Source organism: Colias eurytheme, chromosome 23 (assembly GCF_061535395.1).
Source record: "Colias eurytheme isolate Ceu_HAF_F1 chromosome 23, ilColEury1 Martin Lab GWU primary, whole genome shotgun sequence".
NCBI lineage: Eukaryota > Metazoa > Arthropoda > Insecta > Lepidoptera > Pieridae > Colias > Colias eurytheme.
This window is the reverse complement of record NC_143002.1, coordinates 5,549,542-5,576,516: the sequence shown is the minus strand read 5'-3', so window position 1 is coordinate 5,576,516 and position 26,975 is coordinate 5,549,542. Positions and strand designations below refer to the sequence as shown.

The window sequence follows — 26,975 nt, the reverse complement described above, 5'->3', positions numbered from 1 at the left end:
GTACATAACCAAAAAATACAACAGAATAAAGACCACAGATGACAGAGCAAGTAAACAATGTCATGTCAACAGTCAATGTTACTCTCAGATTGCTCTGAGATGTTACTTGTCTTGGAAGTTGTCATAATCTAGGTAATTTATAATGGAATATCTGTGGGGAATACCTATGCTGTGTGGGAATATCCTAAGCCGCGTTTCCATCTGCAAGAAAACTTCCGCAAGAAATGTCCGACAGTCTGTCTGACAGCAACTTGCAAGTCTACTTGCAGGTGGTCACGCGGCCTTAGCTTTATGCTCTAGGGAATATGCATGAAACTCGAATTAGGCCGCGTTTCGATCTGCAAGAAAAACTTCCGCAAGAAATGTCTGACAGTCTGTCCGACAGCAGCTTGCAAGTGTCTCAAATATGTGGGCACAACCCAATACTTGTATGCAGGTTTTTGTATTTTTCTATTGAAGAATGAGCTTCCATAACGATTTAGTAACAATTCTATGAAACGTTATCGATATTGAATCAAAGAAATTTCATGACTTGATTTGTTGTCATGAACTGTGACGTCACACGAAGCGCACCAAATGGCCGCGTCGTTTGAATTGTCGATTTTAGTTGGGTTTTGAAACATTTTTTTTATATACTTCACAAGATACTTCTAATTACTTTTTGGCTGCAAAATTTTTCTTCCTTATACAAAATGTTGTAAACTATCGGATAAAAAAAATCATGCATATTCCCTATTATGATTATGAATACTTCCATAATTACAGATTTCGCGATGCATAGAAATTTCATCAGCATATTTGTCAGACATATAGTAGGTACTATGCTTACATTTTTTGTTGACATTTACAAAAATTTTTTGGGTTTTGTAATTTATGGGTACATCACTACGACATATACGTGTCACGTCAGCCGGTTTGACGTTAGAAGTATCATGAAATCTGCCTGCGTATTGTTAAATTGTTTCAGCTGTGTTTAATACTTATTTAATTGGAATTACACGAAGAGCGTTTCCAAAATGTTAACTAAATTCGAAACGAAGTCAGCGCGGGTGAAAGGAATATCGTTTCACGCGAAACGACCATGGGTTTTGGCCAGTTTACACAACGGTGTGATACAACTTTGGGATTATCGTATGTGTACATTATTGGAGAAGTTTGATGAACACGATGGCCCTGTTCGTGGTATCTGCTTCCACATTCAACAACCTTTATTCGTATCCGGTGGTGATGACTATAAAATCAAGGTATTTAGAAATATCAAACATACTTACTGTTCCAATATATTCTTGTGTTTTCTTCCTACTTTTTGGTGCAAAAGTCCTTAATTGTAAGAAATAATCAGAGTTTATGGAGGCATTTTTAATTTTAAGCGGCGCATTTAAAATTTTAAATAGACTTCAAGTAACTAATTGTAGTTGTATACCTATATCATTTTATATTTCATCAGCTTTCTAATTGCTTTTAATTTCTGCATATACAGTAGCACCTCTATAAGTCGAATATCAAGGGAGACGCCAAAAAATTCGAGTTATAGAGTTTTCAACTTATGGAGGATTTCGACTTAGGCGGATTTTGATTCGACATAAAGAGTTTGAGGTTTATTCTTATAAATTTTGAGTTAGAGAGGTAAAGTACATTAAAATTCAACTTGCAGAGGCGACAAACATGTTTTTATTTATTATAAATCAACATTATGTCAAATCATTTTAAAATAAAAAATATGGCATTAAAAAAGTCAGTATTTTTTTGCTTTAGATAATTTGGTTGTTCTCTAGCATTATCTAATCTATAAAGAACAGAAAATTCTTCTTCTTCAGAGATACTGGTTTGCTCTATTAAATTTCGTAAGGTATTCAATGCCTCTTTCGCGTTCAATGCGTTCTTGCCTCTTTGATGGAAACGCATGGAGCGCATGTACTTCACGTCTTCTATGTCATCTTAATTAGTATCGGTTTTCTGAGCTACTGAATCGATAATTTCGTCATCAGATACCTACTTAATGCAAACACGTGTTTACGTGAGTCATAAATTTATTATCGTATACTCCTAAAATGTTTTCTAAGAAACAATTATAGTGTACTGCACTGTCGGCAAATTGTTAGAGTCCAAATGATCAAGTTATAAAGATTGTAAAATAAAATGTTGCCATGTTCGAGATACAGAGGTCAAATTAAATTTTTCGAGTTATAGAGTGAAAATATGTACCAAAATGGCTTGGAGGGACTCGGTGATTATTTCGACTAACAGAGGGCCGAGATTTCAAGTTACGGAGGTTTTCGGGTTTGAAGGGAAGGGAACAAGACATTTTTTCGAGATTTGGAGGTTTTTGACTTATCGAGGTTCGACTTAACGAGGTGCTACTGTAATTTGAAATTAGAACTTTTCTTTCACCTATCATAAAAATCCTACACCATCATTTCAACTATTAAGTAACTAAATTACTCAGGCTTGGAATAAATTTTGAATTTGTCAGGAACTTTCATGTTACTAATTTTTATTTTGTTAATATAATAAATGCTTATTAATTATAAGTTTCTGAGTTATGATATACAAAATAAAGATACAATCAATTGTATTTTAAACTTCTTTATATTTGACTACTATTTTTTATTATATTTCAGGTGTGGAATTACAAGCAAAGAAGGTGCCTCTTCACTCTTCTTGGTCATTTGGATTATATTCGCACAACTTTCTTCCACCATGAGTATCCCTGGATCCTTAGTGCTTCAGATGATCAGGTAATTGCATAATGATGTGAATGATAATTATTAAATAAATAATCTGTTATGCATTGTCTAAAATACTCACAAAATTATTTTTCCCCATATTATTGTAAAGCTATGGAGTATGAACTAGACAAATGTTTGTTTATGTTAATACATGTACAGACTGAATAACGTTATAAAAAAAAAAAATAAATAAATAAAAATAAAATAAGTTTTAAATGATATTAAACTTCCAAGTGGCACGGTTGTAGCTATATGGCATAGCTTGATAGCTTTATATTCTCAGTTTCTTTCCTATGTATATACAGGGTGTCCCACTGTTGGTATACTAAGCTCAAAGGAGGTTATAGTTTTGCATACGCTGAGTACGTAAAAAATAATTAAAAAATTCCAGACGCATTTTTTTTTCAAATAGATGAATTCTTAAAACTCTATGTGTACACCCATAACAAGCGAGCCGCCCAACTTTGCCACCAGCACGTGAGCTATCGTTTAAGATTATGTTTTCATAGATAAAATGCTCATATTAGAGAAGCGGTATATGCCGGCTGCGCGAAGCTAGAGAAGAAAACATGGATTTTCAGGAAAAATTTAGTAAAAAATTTTTGACGTAATTTTTTTTTAAAGTATTTTTACGTGATCAGTCTATGCAAAACTACAAGTTCCTTCGCGCTTAGTATACCAATAGTGGGACACCCTGTATATAAGTCACCAAACCCAAATTATGTTAGTAAAATTGTTGGCCTCACAAAAATTATCATTTATAACATGTCACTTATATGGCACAAACAAAAGCTGTACAAAAGCAGTAGCCTTTATTTGTTTATTAGATTTATCTCCATTATTTGACGACAACCACCAATAAAAGGAACGCAAGGCTGGGCGAGGACACCAGAGGAAAAAGCAACCTGCTTTGCCGAACATCTAGAAAAAGTTTTCCGTCCCAACGAAGAGACATCCACTGGACACGACGATGAAATCATTAATGCCCTTAAAGAGGATATGCAAATGTCTCTCCCACCAAAACCAGTAACTACCGCCGAAGTATGGAGGAAGATAAAAGATCTTAAAGATAAAAAAGCGCCTGGTATAGATCTTATAACCAAGGAAATTTTAAAGCAGATGCCCCGTAAGGTTATAGTATTCCTGACCATCCTTTATAATGGAATTATAAGGGTTCAACATTTTCCTAATCTCTGGAAATTATCAAACATTCAGATGATACATAAGCCTGGCAAACCGGCTAATGAGGTATCATCATATAGACCCATTAGCCTATTACCGATACTGTCTAAAGTATTCGAAAAGATTTTGTTATCCAGAATGCTTACCTGCCTCGCAGTGAACAATGCTATTCCAGATCATCAATTTGGCTTCAGACAGGAACATTCCACTATTGAACAGGTTCATAGAGTAGTTGAAAGAGTCCGGAAGTCACTAGAAGAAAAGGAATACTGTTCATCGGTGTTTTTGGATATCCAGCAAGCTTTTGACAAAGTGTGGCACGAAGGTTTGCTATACAAATTAAGGCAAAATCTACCTCACAGCTTTTATCCACTTATAAAATCCTATTTTAGTGAACGTCGCTTTCAAATTCTGGAAAGTGGAAAGACATCAAACATCTACAACATCAGAGCAGGTGTGCCACAAGGTTCAGTGCTTGGACCAGTACTATACACACTTTTTACAGCTGACTTACCGCTTACTGAAAACGTTACTACAGCAACATTCGCTGATGACACAGCAATACTAGCAAGTAGTAAGGATCCGGCAATTGCATCAAAAAATTTACAAAAAGGTCTCAACGCGATCACGGACTGGATGGAGAGGTGGAAAATTAAAGCGAGCTCCTCAAAATCGGTACACGTCACCTTTACGCTTCGAAAAGAAGATTGCCCGCCTGTAAAGCTTAAAGATTCTACACTACCACACACTGACAGAGTCCGCTACCTCGGGCTACACTTGGATCGACGTTTGACCTGGAACCACCACATCAAAGCAAAAAGAGAAGAAATAAACATTCGCTACCGCAGCTTGTACTGGATACTGGGCCGGAAAAGTCGCCTGTCACTGGACAACAAACTACTGATATACAAAAGTGTAATTAAACCTATATGGACATACGGCATTCAACTATGGGGTAGTGCCAGTAATTCATCGATCTCGCTACTGCAACGACAGCAAAATACTATACTGCGAACTCTCAGCAATGCCCCCTGGTTTACTACTAATGCTGAAATTCAAAGCCACACTAACATATGCTCCATAAAAGACGAAATTAACACGCATACAAAATCTTATGTTGCTAGACTGGAGAAACATCCCAACAAACTAGCTAGCCAACTGATAAAAAGGTCCTACCACAAACGTCTTAAAAGAAAAGATGTAATCTAGCTTTTTTTCTTGAAGAGCAGTTGTCCTCACTGGAGGGCTCGCTCTACATGCCAAACTTTGCCTGACAACACATCCGCTTATAGCGAAAACCGCTGATTGCAGATGAAAAAAAAAAAAAAAAAAAAAAAAAAAAAAAAAAAAAAAAAAAATTATTTGACGACGCGGTTGGCGCAGTGGTAATGTAACTGCCTACTGAGCCGACGGTCCCGGGTTCGATCCCCGGTCAGGGCAAATATTTGTGTGATGAACTCAATTATTTGTTCTTGGGTCTGGGTGTTATTATCTATATATGTATTTATTAAATATTATATTTATCGTCGCCTAGTACCCACAACACAAGCCTTAATTGAGCTTACTGTGGGACTAGGTCGATTTGTGTAATAATGTCCTATAATATTTATTTATTTATTATTTATTTATTTATTTATTTATTTGGGTTATAGATTGACACTTAAAATTTTTCATATGTAAAAAAAAATCAGTGAGCAAGTGTTATTTATAAAAAAAAATTGTTGAATTTGATATTTTTGGTTTTATGGTATTAAAATGCTTTATTAATATAAATTTATCTGGCTGGATCACAAGTGGCCGAATTGGTCCAGCGTTTGCCCTAGATTGGCGTGAAATACGCGGGATGGAATCCCGCCATGTCATCGAATTTTTTCTATTCTTTGTAAATTTATAAAAAATATTGTAATTAATTTCAGACAATAAGAATCTGGAACTGGCAGTCCCGCCAATGCATAAGCGTGCTCACAGGCCACAACCACTACGTGATGTGTGCGCAGTTCCATCCCACTGAGGATTTGCTTGTCTCCGCGTCTCTCGACCAATCCGTGCGAGTGTGGGACTTCTCTGGGTTAAGGAAGAAGAGTGTAGCCCCTGGACCAAGTGGACTCGCTGAGCATTTGAGGAATCCGCAGGCTACGGATCTGTTTGGACAAGTGAGTTATTTAATTCTTCGTTTTTTTTATTCACATACATTAAAGATTAATATGATTGATTGCAAAACAAGCCAAAGTGCACATTTTTTTATGTATTCATAAAATTTTATAGCATTTTAAATGCAATTCATAAATATTAAACAATAAATTAATTTAATTCGAATTCGAAACTCACACACGACGAGTATAGTCTTATCGTAAACGTCTCGTACTAAGCGCGGAGTTCAATAGCCATACAAACACATAATATTATATTGCCAAAAAGTCTGCACACCACTTATTATGTCAGCATAATATCATATTAGATGTTTCTTGTATACATATTCATACGATTCGCTTACGAGACGACTACGCGTATGTGTCGTACGCGAACGTCGTTATTTCTGTTGCTTAAAAGTTTTCAAAATAAATATGTATAAATTCATAAAATATATTTTTTATAATTTGATTTTTCCTTACATATAATGAATTTTTTATGTGGTATTATCCATAGGCTGATGCAGTCGTCAAGCATGTACTAGAAGGTCACGATCGTGGTGTGAACTGGGCTTCCTTCCATCCCACTTTGCCATTAATTGTGTCGGCCGCTGATGATCGCCAAGTCAAGTTGTGGAGGATGAATGATGCTAAGGTAATTTATATAAGGGCCGATTTTTCAATGCTTGGATAAAACGTATCCGTCCAATAAAGTATTACACGATAATATTAAAATGTCACGTAAACTGTCAAATACGGGCAATTAGAATACGTTTTTAAAATGGTAGTTTTATAAATTATTCGACGAATAAGTTTTATCCAAGCATTGAAAAATCGGCCCTTAGTATAACATATTTTTTTTGTTTTATTTGTAATGTGACTGTCATTAATTTTGTTATAAAAGTTTTATGCAATTCTGTTATGTCTATTTAAATTTCGAAAAAAAAAAAATATCATCTCTTAAAATAAGTAATTTTATTCTGAAAATTAAAAATTCTTTATATTTATCATTCGTTACCTACTTAATATTGTTATACATTGTTCTTTATTATACATTGTTCTTTATATTTACCACGTAAGACGCCTGCGTAAAAAGCGCGCGAAGCGGCAACGTCGCATCAGCCGCTCCTCATGCGTTCGACGACCTAACAGTTTTTGATTGATAGTTAGTGCTAATAATGCGCGCGTTCAGCTTATTATTAGAATTATAGGCCTTAACAATTGTTTTAATTTATTTAAATAAAATTGTCTAGATCCCATCATTAACACTACATAAAATTTTAACTCATAATCAATTATTATAATATGTAATTACTAGCTTTCCACCCGCGGCATCGCCCGCGCAGTCAAAGAAAAACCCGCATAGTTCCCGTTCCCGTGGGATTTCCGGGATAAAACCTATCCTATGTCCTTTCTCGGGTATCAAAATATCTCTATACCAAATTTCATGCAAATTGGTTCAGTAGTTAAGGCGTGATTGAGTAACAGACAGACAGACAGAGTTACTTTCGCATTTATAATATTAGTATGGATTATTTTCAGGCATGGGAAGTAGACACATGCCGCGGGCATTACAACAACGTGTCTTGCGCATTATTCCATGCGCGTCATGAACTAATTCTTTCCAACAGTGAAGATAAGTCCATCAGAGTATGGGATATGACCAAACGGACATGCTTGCATACATTCAGGAGGGAACATGAACGGTATGTGCTTAGTTTAACGTGATTTTTTATAGATTTGATTTAAAAAAAAGTTAATATGTAACTGACGTTTGAAATTATTTTCTGTAGTTTAGAAATGGTGTTGATTAAAAAAGTTAATATTTAACTATGTCTCTTTATGTTGTTTTCGTCTTGAGAATGCTTATTACATAAATCTGAAATCATACTTTAAGTGGTAATAATTACAAAAAAAAAAAAATACAAAAATTGTAGTAATTAACTTCTTAACTTTACAAATATATATTTTAAAGTTTCATTTAGTCTTTACATATATGTTTTGAACTCAACATTATAAATTAATTACTATTATCCACACATATTTTTATTGTATTTTGTCTTACAGTTACTGGGTACTATCATCTCACCCCACACTAAATCTGTTCGCTGCGGGCCACGACGCTGGCATGATTCTGTTCAAACTGCAAAGGGAAAGACCCGCATATGCTGTGCATAATAACATGCTGTTTTATATTAAAGATAGGTAATGATCGAGTATTGTTATTTTATTATTTTATTTGTCTGTATTTTCTTTTTCAATGATTGGTTGTTGGTATTTATTTTTTTCGAAAGGACGTTATTTATAATGATTAATTTATATAATGATAAAACTTGTTTAGATAAAATAACAAGATACATAATGAAAATAGTGTTTTTCATAAAATATTAATGTAATTTTTGTAAAATATAATTGTATATTTGATTACAGACAATTACGTAAACTGGACATGCAAGCGAACAAAGATGCGCCTGTTATGCAAATTAAGGGAGGCGGCAGACATCAACCATACAGGTAATTTTTATACTTGCTTTTTGCCAAAATATTTCAAAAGGAAACTTAAAAGCTTGTATAGTTTAGCTATAGAAGTTGTAAAATACCCAGAATTATTTTTTATACATTTGTTATGGAAGTGTTATATGTACTTATCCTCGTATCACATACTAGCTGTGCCCCGCGGTTTCACCCGCATTGCTGCGCTCCTGTAGGTCTTAGAGTGATGATATATAGCCCATAACCTTCTTCGATAAATGGGCAATCTAACACCGAGAATTTTTCAAATTGGACCAGTAGTTCTTGAGATTAGCGCGTTCAAACAAACTCTTTAGCTTTATAATATTAGTATAGATTTCATAACATATCAGTATTACACATTATTTTATAATTTTTTTTATCTTTTGACGTGACAACGTCTTATAATTCGATAGCGCCGGCTGCACGCATGAAAAAACATGACTCATGCGGCGTTACCTCGCTCTGAGGCGTTCCATGTAAGGCTTGAAGTGCAAGCGAGAGCGCGGAACGAGCGACAAAGAAGCACAATCGGACGTTGTCACGTTCAACTATCGTCAGTAAACTGACTTACAGACAACCAATTTTTTTTAACTGTTTAACGATTTCCAGCATGTCCCTAAACCACGCGGAGTTCTGCGTGCTAGTCACTTGGCGTATCGGCGACAATTGCACTTACGAGCTATATTCTGCCCCTCGGGACGGGGGCGAGGGGGGCGGGGAGCCGGCCCGGGGACAAGCCGCCGCTGCTGTGTGGGTCGCGAGGAATCGATTCGCCGCGTTGGATAGGAATAATCAGGTATTATTTATTTTTTATTTATTTTTACATATGACGGCGTCGTCATCAAAGTTTAAAAAAAAAGACGGGTTGCACTCCGGGAGTGCCGGCAGAAGTGAAAACTTGATTATTAACGTTGAGCATGTTTGATATCCATCCGTCTTACGCTTTTTCGATCAGGTCACGTGTCCTGACGCGAGTTTAATATTTTATACCCAACTTCGCTAAAGAAGTTTTCACTTCAAAAATAACCAATGGCGAACCTATAAAAAGCAGCACGCGCACACGACTCGGTCACCCGTCCGATTAGGGCCTTCTGGGCTCCTCCACTCAAGCGATAGCTCAAGCCGAGGTTCGAGATCCCCGTAGCGGGGGGACGCCCTTGTGCATGTCGCTACCACCGTGAACCTTCAGTTCACCCCCGCGTCCGCGTTAACATGTAGAAGCCCTTCTGGCTTGACGTGATAACGTTTTTAAAATCGTTTTAGTCGGGTGACATGTTCAGAAACTTGTGTCACACCAAAACCTCACGAGCGCGATCGCAGGTATAACGAAAGAGAGACGGACCGATCTCCCGTCTCATCTCGAGCGCTGCCACCAATAATCCAAGTGATTGTGTGGATACCTTTGTCCATTTTTTAAAACAATCTCGGAGCTAAGTCGTCTGATTACAATTTTATGGTGACGTATAATATATATAAACATTGAATACAATATTGATGTTAAAATATCATAAAAACCGTACCCCTTCAAGGTACTTTCCAAGGTATTTTCCAACTATGCATTTTCTTAGCCTAAAATATATAACATTCTCACATATTGTTCGCAGCTAGTAATAAAGAACCTAAAGAACGAGGTATCCAAGAAGATAGCAACACCAAATTGCGACGAAATAATGTACGCCGGTACGGGCATGTTGCTCTTACGTGAGCCGGACTGCGTGCAACTGCTCGATGTTCAACAGAAACGGACCATCGCTAGCGTGAGTAGACAAACATACAAATATTTCATCATCATCATCATCACCACCACCACCATTATCATCATCATCATCATCCTCATCGTTATTCATGGACACTTCACATAATACATTTTTACACATTGATTTAAGTTTGACACTTAAAAATATACTGAAATTTTTTTTAACTGACTTCAAAAATAAATGGGTTCTCAATTCGGAACAGAATTTATTTACAGTCAGTGCACACAGACATACTATATCGAGTTTAATTTTGAACTCTATAATATACAGGGTGTCCCGCTCTTGGTATACTAAGCGCGAAGGAACTTGTAGTTTTGCATACACTGATCACGTAAAAAATACTTTAAAAAAAAATTACGTCCAAAATTTTTTGCTAAATTTTTCCTGAAAATCCATGTTTTCTTCTCTAGCTTCGCGCAGCCGGCATATACCGCTTCTCTAATATGAGCATTTTATCTATGAAAACATAATCTTAAACGATAGCTCACGTGCTGGTGGCAAAGTTGGGCGGCTCGCTTGTTATGGGTGTACACATAGAGTTTTAAGAATTCATCTATTTGAAAAAAAAATGCGTCTGGAATTTTTTAATCATTTTTTACGTACTCAGCGTATGCAAAACTATAACCTCCTTTGAGCTTAGTATACCAACAGTGGGACACCCTGTATATACATAAGTATAAAGCCGATTTTCAAATAAATAAATATATCGGAACAATTTTCACACACGGCACGATCTGATCCCATACTAAGCTTTCGCTTGTGTTATGGAATGCTTTAAAATTATATATCTATGTTTATCAGCCATCTGGGCTGAAAACATAGATATATAATTTTAAATAAATACTTATATAGATAACACCCAAACACAGAGCAAACATCTATGTTCATCATACAAATATTTGCCCCGGGTGGGAATCGAACCCACGACCTTAGGCTTGGAAGGCAGGGTCACTACCTATCAAGCCAGCCGGTCGCTATAACTATAACTATGTCTTTCAGGTGAAAGTACCAAAATGCCGATACGCAATATGGAACGCAGATATGTCTCTAGTGGCTCTTCTAGGAAAGCATACAGTAACCATTTGTACGAAGAAATTGGAACAATTATGTTCTATAACAGAAGGTGCGAGGGTAAAATCGGGGGCCTTTGATGATTCTACACCGCAACCCGTGTTTATTTATACTACGGCTAATCATATCAAATATTGTTGTAAGGATGGGTAAGTTCGTAGTGATATATTTTTTTGTTGTTTTATAGATTTTGTTGAATTGCATTCGATGTGTCTATTTTCAAGAGATATTTCGGACCTTATACTACGGATTGTACTTTAAATTTTGATATAGAAGTTGTTCGTTCTACTAATATGAATGTTTGCCAAGTTGTGAATTTCTCATGTTGTGATTACAAATCGTGTAAAAAAATAAAAAATCAACATTCTGTTCATATTACATTTATAATATTTAGACGATTTATTTGCAGATGAGTGTAACAAGATGATCGGCCAATACTTTTAACAACATAAAATTTAATTATCATTGTCTTGTTTTACAGCGATTACGGTATAATCCGCACACTAGACGTTCCAGTATACGTAGTGCGAGTGTTAGCGGGAGAGGGATCAGCGAAAGCCGTGTGTCTCGACCGAGAGGCGAGGCCCAAAGTGTTAACTATCGACCCTACGGAGTACAGGCGAGTTTGGTCCCCATAATGTAATGGTTCCTCTACAAACTGTGTAATACCCCCTTCCCCTGTTTGTGTTGCTCCTTTCACAGGCGAGTTTGTAAAAATATCAATTTTATTGAGCCACTTTGTTGCTAAACAAATGTATACAATGAACAGTCTTCCCCCTACAGTTTCATCTCAATTTTGTAATAAGCGACAAATTTCTTAATCACTCGCCCGAACCTGCGTAGAATTAAAAAATAAGGTAGATGAGTAATAATATTGAACTACTAATGCGACAGTAACCGTGCCGCATATTATACAAATGTTATTCTTTTCACCCAATTATGTTGTTCATTCCAGTTTATGCTTTAGTCCCCTCCCACTTGTGTTGCAACTTCCAGTCAATTTCTTTTTACAAGATACTCTTGTTTATACAAGTTTCAAGAAATGTATTTCGTATTTGCTTTGTTATATTTTTCTTATCACTAAAAAAATATTTATTTTCAGTTATTTTCAATATTAATGATATAATTCCAGGTTTAAATTAGCGTTGGTGACGCGTCAATACGATCAAGTGTTGCACATGGTGCGCACGGCCAAACTCGTGGGACAGAGCATTATTGCGTATTTGCAAGAGAAAGGTACGTTAACATTATTTATAAGAAAAGTAAAATTATTATTAGTATAATTTATAAAAATAGAATATCAAATCGTAAGAAGAAAATTCGAATTAGTTATCAATATGTAACAAATCATAGAATTTTTTCGATTACTTTTTCTAGCTCCAACCAAGCTAATATACTATAAATTATTTCAGTTCATAATGTAATCGAGCTAATTTAGTTAGCTGTTTTGCGTGAGCACTTTTCGAAATCTATAACAAAATTTTACAATAATTATAGTACTAGGATAGAATAGTACAGTTAAGTTAAATTAAAAAAAACTTATTATTTCATATTAATTTCCGCAGGTTATCCAGAAGTAGCGCTCCATTTCGTCAAAGATGCCCGTACTCGTCTCTCCCTAGCTTTACAATGCGGTAATATTGAAGTGGCATTAGAAGCGGCTAAGAGTATCGACGAGCCAGATAGTTGGGATAAATTGGCCCAAGCTGCTTTGGCCACTGGTAACCATCAGGTATGTGTAAAAAACGGAATTTGTAGATTTTTCTATACATATTTTAAGTTTTTTAATGCGTTTTTATCGAGTAAGGCTTGATTAAATGATAGGCTAGAAATGTAAATACTAAACTTTTGCATTTTAAGAATTGGTTTCTAACTCTATCTCTCTACTCTAATACTCTTTCTTATTTTTCAAATATATTAAAATATATTTTAAGTTACAATATCATCCTATAGTAATCTCCTACCAATGTTTGTAATTTGTATAACATGTATAACAATAGTAGTGAAGTCCCATGCCCCCTAGTGGGGTAAGGGGCAGATGAATCAGAACAGATACATCTGTTTCACTGATCGTTTTTTTAAGGGACACAAAAGGCTGATCACCTCATCCTGCCAGACCGAAACATTTTGTTTTTCTTCGTCTCCACCGGGAATCGAAATCAGGACCCCTCAGTTCTACGCTCACGCGTCAACCACTGTACCAAGGAGGCGGTCGTATAACAATAGTATATTTACTATATATTTCTTCCACAGATAGTAGAAATGTGCTACCAACGTACAAAGAACTTTGACAAACTATCCTTCCTGTACCTAATAACGGGTAATTTGGAGAAATTGCGCAAAATGATGAAAATAGCGGAAATACGCAAGGATGTGTCGGCGCAGTTCCAAGGGGCTTTGCTCTTGGGTGATGTTACTGAGAGGATACGGCTGTTGAAGAATTCTGGACAGGTAAATCAAATCAAATCAATTGGTGGGTCGGATTTTTTAGTTCTAGCAGAAATAGTAGTAGTAGGATTTTTAGCTTTACGGTGGCTGTATACGGACTGCTTCAAGCAGTTGAGACCGACGGCTTGAAGCCGCGACCGCGAGGTTTTTTTAATAGATAGAGTGATTCAAGAGGAAGGTTTTAGTATATAATTTATTAGGTTTTAGACAAGAAACAACACAAAAGTGGGCAAAGCCGCGGGCGGAAAGCTAGTTGTGAATAAGAATGACACGTGAGTAGGGTTGTTTATCGTCTTTTATAATAGGCTTAGCTAAAAATCTGTTGTAATTAAATAATTAGGTTATTGTTGGGTATTTTACTTTGTATTCTTATAGTTTTAAGAAATATCTGTTTTTCAAGTATTTCTGTTCTCATAAAGACAATATTAAAGTCGAGAAACAACACATAGGTACTAAAATCAAAAGATCAGTTACACAACGTTTAACATTCAACAATTTATTTCTAGCTCTCGCTAGCCTATTTAACAGCGATAAACCACAAGCAGCTTGAAGAAGCGGAACAATTAAAAGCAGCGCTTGAAGCAGCCGGTTTGCCCATCCCGGAATCGAACCCGAACGCGGTGTTTCTCAGACCCCCACTACCGGTGCAACGGGCGCAGAGCAATTGGCCGTTATTAGCTGTTTCTAAGTGAGTTAAAAATAGGTTGTAATGATAATATTTTTGAAGTGAAACTTCTTTATCGGGGTTGGAAAAAAATTTAGTGTAACATTTTTCCGTTACGCGCCATCTTTTTCTTATCCCTACCACGCGTGATTATTTCTGTAAAGTTGCATATAGTAAATTATTTAAAAAAAAAATAAGGTTATAAAAAAGTTTCACTTACGTGTGTACACTAGTACACGCGCACATTTTTTATTTTAAGTTTATGGAAGTTGAGATTGCTGGTTAGTTTGGTTCGTTCAAAGTGCTCATGCGGGTATTCCGCATTCAATATAAAGCTATTCAAAGAACTCTGCCTACGCGTGTAGGCAGAGTTTTTGTTTTGGACAATTTTTAGTGTGATTGTGTTTAGTTTTTAATTGTACACCATTGTTGTCGTCTCTTCTACATTCAGTTATTTTTGCCATACATAAAAGAAATACGAAGTTATGTAGTACTAGCGGTCCGCCCCGGCTTCGCCCGTGGTACATGTTTACGTTTTCTCTACATAAGAACCATCCTCGTACTTAAACATAAATATTGACATGTATGTTATTCTTTGTTGTTCGTGTGTGTAATCGTTCGTTTGTGTGTAATAAATAAGTATATTTTGAACTTAATTATAATAAGTATGTAATGTTTATGTAATAATTTTTTTTTCTGATTATGCGGAGCTGTGAAATTATGTTTGCATGCCAGTATAACTGGCGAATGTGCTGTACTTTTCCATAAATAATAACTTGTGAACCACATTTGAGCAAATAAAGATTTATTTATTTATTTATTTAAAGGAATATAATAAAAAAAGAATCATCGAAATCGGTTCAGCCGTTCTCGAGTTATGCGCTTACCAACACATTTTGCGATTCATTTTTATATATAAGATTATAGCCTTGATCACTTTTTAATATTGCAAAAATTATGTTTTATGTTTCCGGTGTATTTATAAATTTATAAAGAATAGAAAAAATTCGATCACGAGGCGGGACTCGAACCCGCATCCTTTCGCGCCATTCCGGGCGGATGCCTGACCAATTCAGCCACTCGTGACCCGCCAGAGCAATCGAATTTATTCTATTCTTGTATCTTCCGGTGTATTTGGTTCTTTTAAATGTTTGTGATATTTTATTTTATCCTCAAAACTCGTTACCAGGAGTTTCTTTGAAGTGGCAAGTACGGCAAGAGCTGGTGCTGCAGCAAGTGTGGCTGCAGCTGATGCTGCAGAGGAACCGCTTGAAGCAGCCGGCGCTTGGGGAGATGATGATGTACTGGATAAGGTGATATATACATATTTGTACACACACATGCATATTGATAGGATGTGGATGTGTATATCATTCACATTCACATTCATACACATACACACACAGACGCAAAAGTTACACATGCACACGTACGCTAATACTGACATATAGTGAAGTCCCGTGTCCCCTAGTGGGGTAAGGGGCAGATGCATTATACATCTGTTTCACTGATCGATTTTCTTTAGGGACAAGTACCTACTTGTTAAGGCTGATCACCTGATCAGCCTTCACCTTTGAGTTTTATATGTATATATATAGATTTTACTAAAATCTATCTCTTCTATTTATACAGGAAGAGATAGAAGGAGAGCCAGGTGAAGTGGAAGATGCGTGTGATGACGGCGGCTGGGACGTCGGTGATGAAGACCTTGACTTGCCTGAAGAACTGGCTCCAATACCTGGTAATTATTTATTGGTCTTAGGGCCGATTTTTCAATGCTTAGATAAAACTTATCCGTCCAATAAAGTATTACACGATAATATTAAAATGTCACGTAAACTGTCAAATACGGGCAATTAGAATACGTTTTTAAAATGGTAGTTTTATACATTATTCGACGAATAAGTTTTATCCAACCATTGAAAAATCGGCCCTTAGGGTGATGATGCATAGTGTAAGGTGGTGCCTCGGGAGAGGATTGAAACACTAGGACTGCCAAATGAATACTGTATATTTGATATAAAAGATGCCTTATTAAATAGATACAAAACTAGGTTACACGTGTTAGGTATATAGTTAATATTATTATAGTTAGTACTTATATCTAAATTTAAGCACTAGGTACATCTCATCTCCACCGCAATAAAAAAAATAAAATAAACACTAACAATTTATTTTATTTTAGCTTACTTATGTTCATACAGTACAATGTCCTATTATCATAATTATTTCCATTACAAACTAAATAGTACATAATATTATAAACGTCTTGACAAAATTATTAGGTAATCGGTTCAAAATACATTTTTAAAACCGTAACTTTTAACAAAATTATTAGGTAATCGGTTCAAAATACATTTTGGTTCTGTTTTTATGAATAACATAGTTTTTATTATCTTTAAGTATTTCTACATTGGGTGAACATTCCCTTACTACTTTATATGGACCTAAATATATGTTTTGAAACTTATTGCCTGTTTCATTTTTTATTAAAATTAAATCATTCGGTTTATAAGTAACCGGATTAATATTACGATCATACTTTTCTTTTCTTTTCAATTTACTAGATATAAGATTTTCTCTCGCCTCTTTTTGTGAGGTCTGTATTCTAAATTTGAGTTCTAAAGGATAATTATCAAAATTGTACAAAGGCTCAACTTGTGCAGATTGCAAATTTGATGGTAAATTACATTTCTTACCGAACACCAACTCATAGGGAGTAAACTTGGTCTCTGTGTGTACCGCAGTGTTATAGGAAAAACACCAAAATGGAAGCCACGTGCTCCAAGCTTCTGGGTGATTTCCTGTCTGTATTCGCAAGTAGTTACCCAATTGTTTGTGCGAATTCTCCAAGGCACCGATACTTTGATGGTGATATGCGGTTGACTGCAGCTTGTTAATATGCAAAAGTTTACAAACCTCTTTCATTGTGTCCGATAAAAACTCCGTACCTCTGTCAGTAGCAATTTCCTTCGGGATACCATACCTGAGAATCCAATTGTTAACAAAGTTCCTAGCTACTTCACTCGACCTTTTTGACGTTAATGGATAAGCCTCGATGTACTTACTCAACTCACATTGTATAGTTAAAATGTATACGTAATTATCGTAATCTCTATCTAACGGTCCTACAATATCTAAATATATTTTCTCCAACGCCGAACTTGCCGTTGAGCTTATCGTCATAGGCTCCTTAGTATAGTGTGAGGAATGTTTTTGTTTTTGACATTTATCACACCTTTTTATAAATTCTACAACATCAGCTTCTAATCTTGGCCAAAAATAATATTTCTTTATGTTATTTACCATTCGTCTTATGCCAGCATGTCCACTTGTAGGTAATATGTGAAAATCATTTAAAATTACACGCTGATCGTCTTTATTACTTATTCTCTTTGTTCCCCTTAAAATACATATACGTGGTCCGGACCAATTACTTATGTTATCTATCTCATTTATTAACTTTTCCACAAATATATTATTTTTCTCCGATTTGATGAAGTATACTTCTTTAATATTTATTTTCCTACAAAATATATCTAGCTCTCTCACAAATTCGCCTGGCGATAATTGCGATCGAGAAGCTAAATTAATAAAAATAGTATTCATTGAGGGTACATAACTCAAACATCCCTTCTCATACGTTATCTCTTTCATTTTACGATATCGATTTAATTCATAAGCGCTTATGAAACGTAACTCCGTGAAATATTTCGGTTTACTATGTATTTCTACAACTTTTGGTTGATCAGGCCAATCGTTCTTAGAAATAATAGCATCCCGTTGTTGTCTAGCCAACTGACCACGCGTCATTACATTCATCACCGTTTCATTCATCTCTTTCAATTCCTCGGAAGTTAAATGCAAACGTGAAAGTGCATCCGCGGCCGAATTATTCTTCCCTTTCAAATATTCAATTACAAAGTCGTACTCCTCTAACGTTAATCTAAATTTAATTAAACGACTAGATGGATCTCGCATTCCAAACAAATACATAAGTGGCTTATGGTCAGTCTGAATTTTGAATGTCCTTCCATACAAATATGGACGAAAATGCTTTACAGCCCATACAATCGCAAGCAATTCCTTTTCAATAGTCGGATACCTTTTTTCTGCTTTATTTAGACTACGACTAGCATACGCTACAGGCCTACCGTCACTATTACACAAAACTGCACCTACGCCGTATCCTGATGCATCTGTTTGTAGAATAAATTGATTAGACTCTGAAAAATCAGGATATTGTAATACAGGATGGGATATTAAATTTTGTTTCAATAATTCAAATGATTTTTGGCATTCTTTATCCCATTTGAAAGTTACATTTTTCCGACACAAACTATTTAACGCATACGCTTTTGTTGCAAAATTAGGAATAAATTTCCTGTAATAGTTCACAAAGGCAACGAATCTTTTGACTTCATCGATTTTAGTAGGAACCGGGTAGTTTTTAACAATCTCTATTTTATCCGAATCTGGTATAACACCCTCTGCTGATACAATATGACCCAAGTAAAGCAGTTCCTTCTGTAAGAAAATACACTTTTGCGGATTTAACTTTAGATTGACTTTTCGTAATCTTTCAAAAATAGACTGTAAATTTTTGATATGACTAGATAAGTCCCTACTAAAACAGACTAGATCGTCCTGGTACACTAAGCATTTTTCATATGTTAACCCTGTCATCGCCATAGTCATCATGCGCGAAAATGAACTAGGGCTGGTCTTTAAGCCCATAGGCATTCTAGTCATCTGAAACTGTCCCGAACAAAAAGCAGTATACTTGCGACTGTCTGGGTCCAAGCTCACATTATAATAGCCTTGATGTAAATCTAAATGAGAAAAATACATGCAACCGGATAAAGAATCTAAAATTTCCGTTATATTTGGAAGAGGAAATTTATCATCATGTATACTGTTATTTAGTTTTCTGTAATCTATAACCAAACGCCACTTTTTGTTTCCACTTTGGTCACATTTCTTTGGCACTAACAAAATTGGACTGGACCATTCACTTTGACATGGTTCAATAATATTTTCTTTTAACATTTGATCAATTTGGTTATTAATTTCATTTTTCAATGCATGAGGCAACCGATAAGGCTTTGAAAAAATTGGCTGAATATCTGGTTTTACTTTAATTGAGTGTTGATAAATATCAGTGGTTGATAATTTGTCTCCTTCCAAATAAAATATATCGGGATACTTAGCACATAAACTTTCTATATTAATTTTTTCTTCTTTATTTAAGTTACTTAAATTCAACTTTGAAAATAATGTTTTAACTCGCGATGCATTTTTCTCAATTTTATCAAAGCTACAAATATTATATTCCTTCAAATTTTGTATATCAAGTTTAATTTCAGACAAAGTTATATCTTTCGAGGTCGAATTCAAAATTCGGACTGGTATTTTACCATCAATTGGATGTACTATCATACTCGCAATAAATACGCCCTCACACAACTCTTTCGTACATACCAAACATTCCTCTGTTAAACTAGTATTAATAAAATGAATCGACTCTGACCTAGCAGGTAACGATAATAAATTACTACACGAGTCTAATAATTGCAAAGATATTTGTTTAGATTCACTAATCCATAGTGACAGATTATTATGTTTCATATCAATGACCGCTCCATACTTTCCTAAAAAGTCCTGCCCTAGAATACCGTGCGACTTACAAGGCAAGGTGTCAAATACATAAAACTTATGACTAATACACTGCCCGTGTATCGTCAACTGTAAACATACATATCCGATAGCCTGTACCTTTCCACCTATCCCATTTATTGTAATATTTTCTTTGTTAATTGGGATGTCAAAATCTAAAACATGTTTATATTTAATAGCCGAAATTGAGGCTCCCGTATCTATAAGCCAATTAAATACGTGACTGTTTTTATAAAATAACTCTATGTAATAACTACTATCGCTAGCTAAAATACTATATGTTATAGGCACGAAAAAACTCATTTTCAGTTTCTAAATTCTGAGTGGATGAACTCGATTGAGGCTGTGACTCGTCAGTCACTGCTGTACGAATCTGTCCTCTGAATGGTCTACGACCCCTAAAATAATTATTATTAAAAGTTCTACCTCGATATGACGCTCTGCCCCGGGGCGCTCCCCGTGGCTGCGATTGAGGCTGCTGGAACCATTGTCTGGTGCTGGTAGGCGGCTGTCGCCAGTTGTTGCCTTGCCAACGATTATTATTGTTGTACGCACCTCTTGGAGTGTTCTGATGAGAAGGCGGCCTGGAAGTGTTTTTAAAGAAACGATTATTATTATGTCTTAGTGTTAACACTTCAGCGGTTGAACTTGAGCCTGAAACGTCCTCGTCGATTGCGGCTTGAATCGCATCTTCCAAATATTCAAATCTCTGCGCCGTAATAATGGTGCCAATCCTACGGTTTCTCAATCCGTCACTAAATTGCCGAATTGCCTGTTTTTCATTTATTGATTTTAAAATATTAAACTTTTCCTCATTGCCTTCGGATTGAGAAATTGTAAGTTCAACGAATAATTCGGATAAAGTTTTTCCGAACGCATCAATAGACGCGTCATTTTGCTTACAATTTAAAAATTGTTTTTGCAAAGCACTCGTAGACTTTTTAGGTAAAAGAAGCATTTTCATATCATTTAAAAGATTTTGAACAGTATCGTACTTTGTTTGTAATTTTAGCCTAGCAGATTGCGACAAACGGCTTTTCAAAACAAAAGATATCAAATGCGACTGTGACTCATCATTTAGAACCGAACTATAGTATTCAATTCCATCGATAAGTTGTCGTAAATTAGACAATTCATCATTCATTACTGGCAATAAGCTCAAAGCTACTTTTAGGTCAAATTTATCCATTGTTGAAAAACTCTTAAATTCTCTGAAATTTGACACAATTCAGTAATTTCCGCAAATAATTTCTTCAAATCCTCACAATATTTTTTAAAAACAATAAGCTCATCCTCTCCTAAGCTTTGCTTATCCAAACTACCTATGTAGTTGTTATATTTTGTAATGACACATTTAGCTTCGCCTAGTTTTGTTTGTAATATTTTACCCTGTCGTCTAGAAGGTCCTATTTTAATTAAATATGTTCTAATAGCTAGCAAATCATCACATAATTTCTTTAAAAATATTGCCATAGAGTTTAACAGTACATAATATAATTAATGATAATAAAAATATATTAACATACCTGAATAGAATTGAAGACCTCGTTTCTCAGCATATTTTAACAATAACTGTAAAATTTATTATAAAATACAAGTAAGTATACACATTACACTATGTTAGAATAATATTTTTAACTACATTTGATTATAATTTTTGTCATCTTTTATATTTAGGTTACATGACATACATGACTTTTAATACCTATCTATTCGATAACATACACATTTTTTTTTTATATAGTAAATAACACTATACGCTTAGAGTCCACTAAATATAATGTTTATCAACTTTGCCGAATTTTCACGAAAACACTTACACGCTCACATTACACTTATTATTAAATATTTGTTTGCTTTTTTTTTTTCACTTTTACATCACTACACTTCGTTCTCGTTCTCGCCGATTTTCAAGTCGGGGTACGCCTGGCGCCGTCGAAACGAAAAACGACGCTCCCTGCTGCTATTCGCAACCTCCTGTCGTATCCACCTTAAGTGGCATTTTCTGTATATTTTGAATACTCCATAAATAATACCCAAAGTCAAGCAGATTACTATTATATATAGCAATATATTTGATGTCTTCAAATAGTTTTCAAAATGGTCAACTGGCGCACTATTCGTGCCCCCTGCCGAATTTTGCGCTATAACTATGTAGTCTTCCTTGGACTGCTGCTTCCCCATTTTTTGAAGCTCACACTTGCGTTGCCTCCAACAGATTTTAATATACTCATTTTTAATACTTTAATTTGCTCGGGCCGAGAACACACAGTACCATATATGTAAATCGGCGACGCGGCGGCCGGTGTCAAAATACACGCGCGCGTGCACCAACTTTAGGCAGGGTCGCCATGTAAGGTGGTGCCTCGGGAGAGGATTGAAACACTAGGACTGCCAAATGAATACTGTATATTTGATATAAAAGATGCCTTATTAAATAGATACAAAACTAGGTTACACGTGTTAGGTATATAGTTAATATTATTATAGTTAGTACTTATATCTAAATTTAAGCACTAGGTACATCTCAATAGCCTATACCTTCCTCGATAAATGGGCTATCTAACACCGAAAGAATTTTTCAAATCGGACCAGTTGTTCCTGAGATTAGCGCGTTAAAACAAATAAACTCTTCAGCTTTATAATATTAGTATAGATTTATCAATTTAAAATACCACACCAAGTAAAATATTTACATTTATACAACACGGATTAATACGGTGGGTCAACATATCTATCGGTAAGTTTTATAACATTGTGTTCTTAGATTTTATGATGGCGTTTGATACAGTTGCTATTAATTATTTGTAAGAATATTGGTGTTTTAGTCTGTAATTGGGTAGAAAATAGTTCGTCTCTCTTCATTATTTATGTAATTCAACTAAACAATATTAAATTATAGAAATAAAGCGTGAGAAAACAGCCTTTGATCATTTGGCGTTCCACTAGGTTGATTTTAGGTCCGCTTCTATTTATTATTTATAACAATGAACAATGTGCAAATATGTACCCCAAATTAATACAAACTATAAAATCTTAGCTTATAATAGTATTCAGATGATTAAACGTAAGTTATCGTAAATTAATAATAAATTCTTATTTTCAGCTGATATAGACGGCGGTGAAGACAATTCGCAATACTTTGTGGCGCCAACACGAGGTGTAAGCGCAGCTCTTGGCGGGAAATACAAGACTGCGCACGATTATGTTACTACTGGACAATTTGAGATCGCTTTCAGGTATTTATTTATTTATATATTGTAATTTTTTAATAGCAATTGCTTGGGTATTGTTACTGGTATTATAGGAGCGTTCGTGTAGTTTACAAACTGTGTTTCGGATGTGTTACAAATTTTTGTAAGCATTTTTCATGTAGCTTTACAAAAAATAAATCCTGAATTACCTATTTTTAAACAGTCCTAATCATAAGGAACTGTTTGTTCTTACTTATATATTTTAATTAGATGATCCTCAGTCTATGATTACATAGGTACGTAGAGATTGTCTAATCTAAAAATGAACGCCCCTCCACTGTGTTTACGCTCACATTCAAAGTACGTGTATAGACGCAATACACACAAATTGGTCTGCCTCATTGGTCGTTCAGTCCTCCAGTCCCGTCCATGCCCGAACGACAGGACCAGTTGGCCAACTAGTGCATAAATGACGCGATGCACGACAGAACGGACGTGTCATTCCGTACATAGCGCGCTCTCCCCGCCATACAATGCTAGGCACCTGAACTGATCGCCCGATTAGTTGACAAATCAGTGCGCGAGTGTCAAAGTTTGCAGTAGAATCGACGCGCGCACACATATAAAGTGGTTCAATAATTATTTGTCCTCACACATTGAAACAATTAAGTTTAGTGGAGGGGCGTTCATTTTTAGATTAGACAATCTCTACATTTATGGTTCATGGTATCATCATCATTAATTGAAGTATCATTGTAAAAATTGCTATCCATTACCTTATGTGTTTGTGGCATCATTTAGTAGGTTTTTGTTATTGCACATTGCCCTTTTTGTTATTTATCTATGTTTTCTCTTATTCACAAAATCTAAAATACAGTTATAGCCTTGATTGACAAATAATTTGCTTATAATTTTTCCCTCGTAGGTTGCTAAACGAACAAGTGGGTATAGTAAACTTCGAGCCGTACACAGAAACAATGTTGCAAATGTTCTCACACGCGCGAATGCAGTTCGGTGCGTTGGCAACACTGCCGCCTTTAGTGGCGCACTTACATAGGAACTGGAAGGAGGCTAGCGGGAAGGATCTGTTGCCTGTTATTAGTGAGTTTTTAGAATTTTCATTATTATAAAATTATAATGTTCATCGTCATTGACGTCATTACCATAATAAGAATTAAGAACGTAGTAGTTCTTAAACACTTAATCGATAGGAATATTAATAACTTAATACACATACAATAAACACTTAATAGGAACTAGAAGGAAGGTAAAATTTCGTGTATAAAAAAATAATTAATTAATAATTTAATTATTTTAAATAATAATTTATTAATTAATTTTTTTTTCTACACGAAATTTTTAATGCCCAGTAGAAAGTACTGTCAATCTAGCTCTTTTACAAAAACACAAATAAAACTTAACTTTTTTAATGTAATTTTTTATATTGACTTCATATGTAAATTAACCCCATTTTTTATTCCAGCGGCAAAACTAAACGACCTTGTAGCACAACTGCAGCAGTGTTACCAGTTAACAACGGGCGGCAAGTTCACAGAAGCGATAGAGCGGCTTCAACGCGTGGTGTTACTAGTTCCACTACTTATTGTCGACTCTAAGCAGGAGTTGGCCGAAGCGCAGCAATTACTGGCTATTTGTAGGGAGTATCTGCTGGGATTGCAAATGGAGACTGCTAGGAAAGGTAATAAATTCATTGTTTTGGAAGGTTTTTAGACTTATTATAGGTGGCAAGTTCAAGGAATAAATCACTTGCTGGTGGATTCAAAGTAGGAGTAAAATGCAAAGTATATGGCAACATCTTCTGGCTATAGGGAAGTAGTATATCACATCCAAATGTGAGCACCAACCTTCCTATAGACCCAAGTCTATATGTACTTTTTTGAGGTAGTTACTTTTTCCCTTTGTGGTCACTGCTACTAAAAAATAGTAAACTACTTTTTACTAAACTAAAAACAAAACTAAACAAAATTAAAGGCTGCAAGAAAAAGACTCGAGTATTTGAGTCTCATTATCCGACCCAGTTATTATTGGGTCGGATAATAAAACTTAAGATAAAGGTCAACAAAAATTTTGTTCAAGGATTAAGTTATCAGATAACAGGTCAAGATCAAACAGTTATTAAAAAAAAAGTTGAAACAAACAGTGTATCCCCTCCTTCACACAATATTATCCTAAATGCTAACATCTATTTCACTTCCAGGAATGCCCAAAAACACGTTAGAAGAACAAAAACGCACGTGCGAAATGGCGGCCTACTTCACTCACTGCAAGCTGCAGCCCGTGCACCAAATACTAACCCTACGTACCGCTCTAAACATGTTCTTCAAGTTGAAAAACTTCAGAACGGCTGCATCATTCGCGAGAAGATTGCTAGAATTAGGACCGAGACCAGAAGTGGCCCAACAAGCCAGAAAAATCCTGCAAGCCTGCGAAAAAACGCCCACAGACGAACATCAACTGCTTTACGATGAACATAACCCGTTTAATATTTGCGGAATAAGTTATAAACCAATATATAGAGGAAAGCCTGAAGAAAAATGTCCGCTCTGTGGGGCGAGTTTCTTGCCAGAACATAAAGGCAAGTTGTGCCAAGTTTGTGGTGTCGCGGAAATTGGGAAAGATGCGCTTGGACTTAGGATTTGTGCGCTACAGTTTCAGAGATAGGAAATGAATTGTATTGAATATGAATGATATATTATTTGTAAGATTTATGTTAAATATATTATATTATAATTTTTATCTGTGTTTTATTGTAACCATTCCTTATACATAATATATGAGAAAAAGTGGTGTTACTTTCACCACTTAGAACTCGAGAACAGTTGAACCGATTTTTAATTATTATTGATTTGTTTCCTCTTGGATAACTCTCATAAAAATTTGATACTTTTAAAATACATAAAGTACCTGGCTAGTATGCCATATCACACTAGCGGATTGCGAGCGGTTTCAAAGCGGAGCGGGTGCGCAACGAATACGTTGCGGGCGCGCAACGAACACGCCGCGGTTGCGCAGCGAATTCGTTGCGGACGCGTCATTTTGTATACTCTCGCACAAAAGCCAGCCCTTCCGCCTTGCCTAACTTCCATTCAATATTTCCATCGTTTCTGTAGCACTCAATTTTTTAACCGTACTGTGGAAATGCACTTACTTAACAGTTAACTAAAGATGTAATAACAACTGGAGTTGTTAAAAAAAGGTGCTATAAAATTGAATTACTAGGACTTTTAGAATGTACCATACATTCCAAAAGTATGTAACGACTGACCAGTATAATCTCTCCCATAGCAACGTATGTTATAAAGAGATTTTGTGAACCTAATTATGAGCAAAGTGATAGTGAGTTGCTGGTTGCTTGATAAAATTTTCTATTCACTGCTATTTATCTAATAATAAGATAGCCCTGTTTTAGTTAAGGAGCTTTAACATTTATTTCACTAATGAACTTTCTTAATGAGCAATTAAGTTATCTGATTGCATTTCGACCAAGATTTAATAGATAAAACAATACCCTAAACATTAACATGTTATGAAACTCGTAAAAAATAATGATCTCATAATTATTATACTATCACAAGTTATAAGTAACAACC

The 26,975-nt window shown here is 35.3% G+C and overlaps 1 protein-coding gene across 1 annotated transcript; it reads left to right on the top strand.

Moving 5' to 3' along the window:
* The first annotated feature begins 891 nt into the window (after positions 1 to 891).
* Positions 892 to 26,119, top strand: alphaCOP (coatomer subunit alpha). Its single transcript, XM_090115623.1, has 21 exons — positions 892 to 1,244; positions 2,622 to 2,738; positions 5,828 to 6,064; positions 6,558 to 6,695; positions 7,583 to 7,746; positions 8,108 to 8,245; positions 8,471 to 8,554; positions 9,164 to 9,350; positions 10,159 to 10,311; positions 11,311 to 11,531; positions 11,864 to 12,001; positions 12,515 to 12,618; positions 12,948 to 13,114; positions 13,636 to 13,833; positions 14,337 to 14,518; positions 15,684 to 15,807; positions 16,127 to 16,235; positions 23,277 to 23,409; positions 24,290 to 24,465; positions 24,848 to 25,063; positions 25,583 to 26,119. Exons 1-21 carry the CDS (start codon positions 1,017 to 1,019, stop codon positions 26,044 to 26,046), a joined length of 3,678 nt encoding a protein of 1,225 aa, XP_089971749.1. The 5' UTR covers positions 892 to 1,016; the 3' UTR covers positions 26,047 to 26,119.
* The last annotated feature ends 856 nt before the right edge of the window (positions 26,120 to 26,975 follow it).

What these genes read in the sequence shown, in the direction of transcription:
- alphaCOP (XM_090115623.1), top strand. Translation starts at nt 1,017, where the DNA reads ATGTTAACTAAATTCGAAACGAAGTCAGCGCGGGTGAAAGGAATATCG. An exon ending in GGAGGATGAATGATGCTAAG is followed by an intron (nt 6,696 to 7,582) that starts GTAATTTATATA and finishes GATTATTTTCAG; the next exon opens with GCATGGGAAGTAGACACATG. An exon ending in TGTTGAAGAATTCTGGACAG is followed by an intron (nt 13,834 to 14,336) that starts GTAAATCAAATC and finishes ATTTATTTCTAG; the next exon opens with CTCTCGCTAGCCTATTTAAC.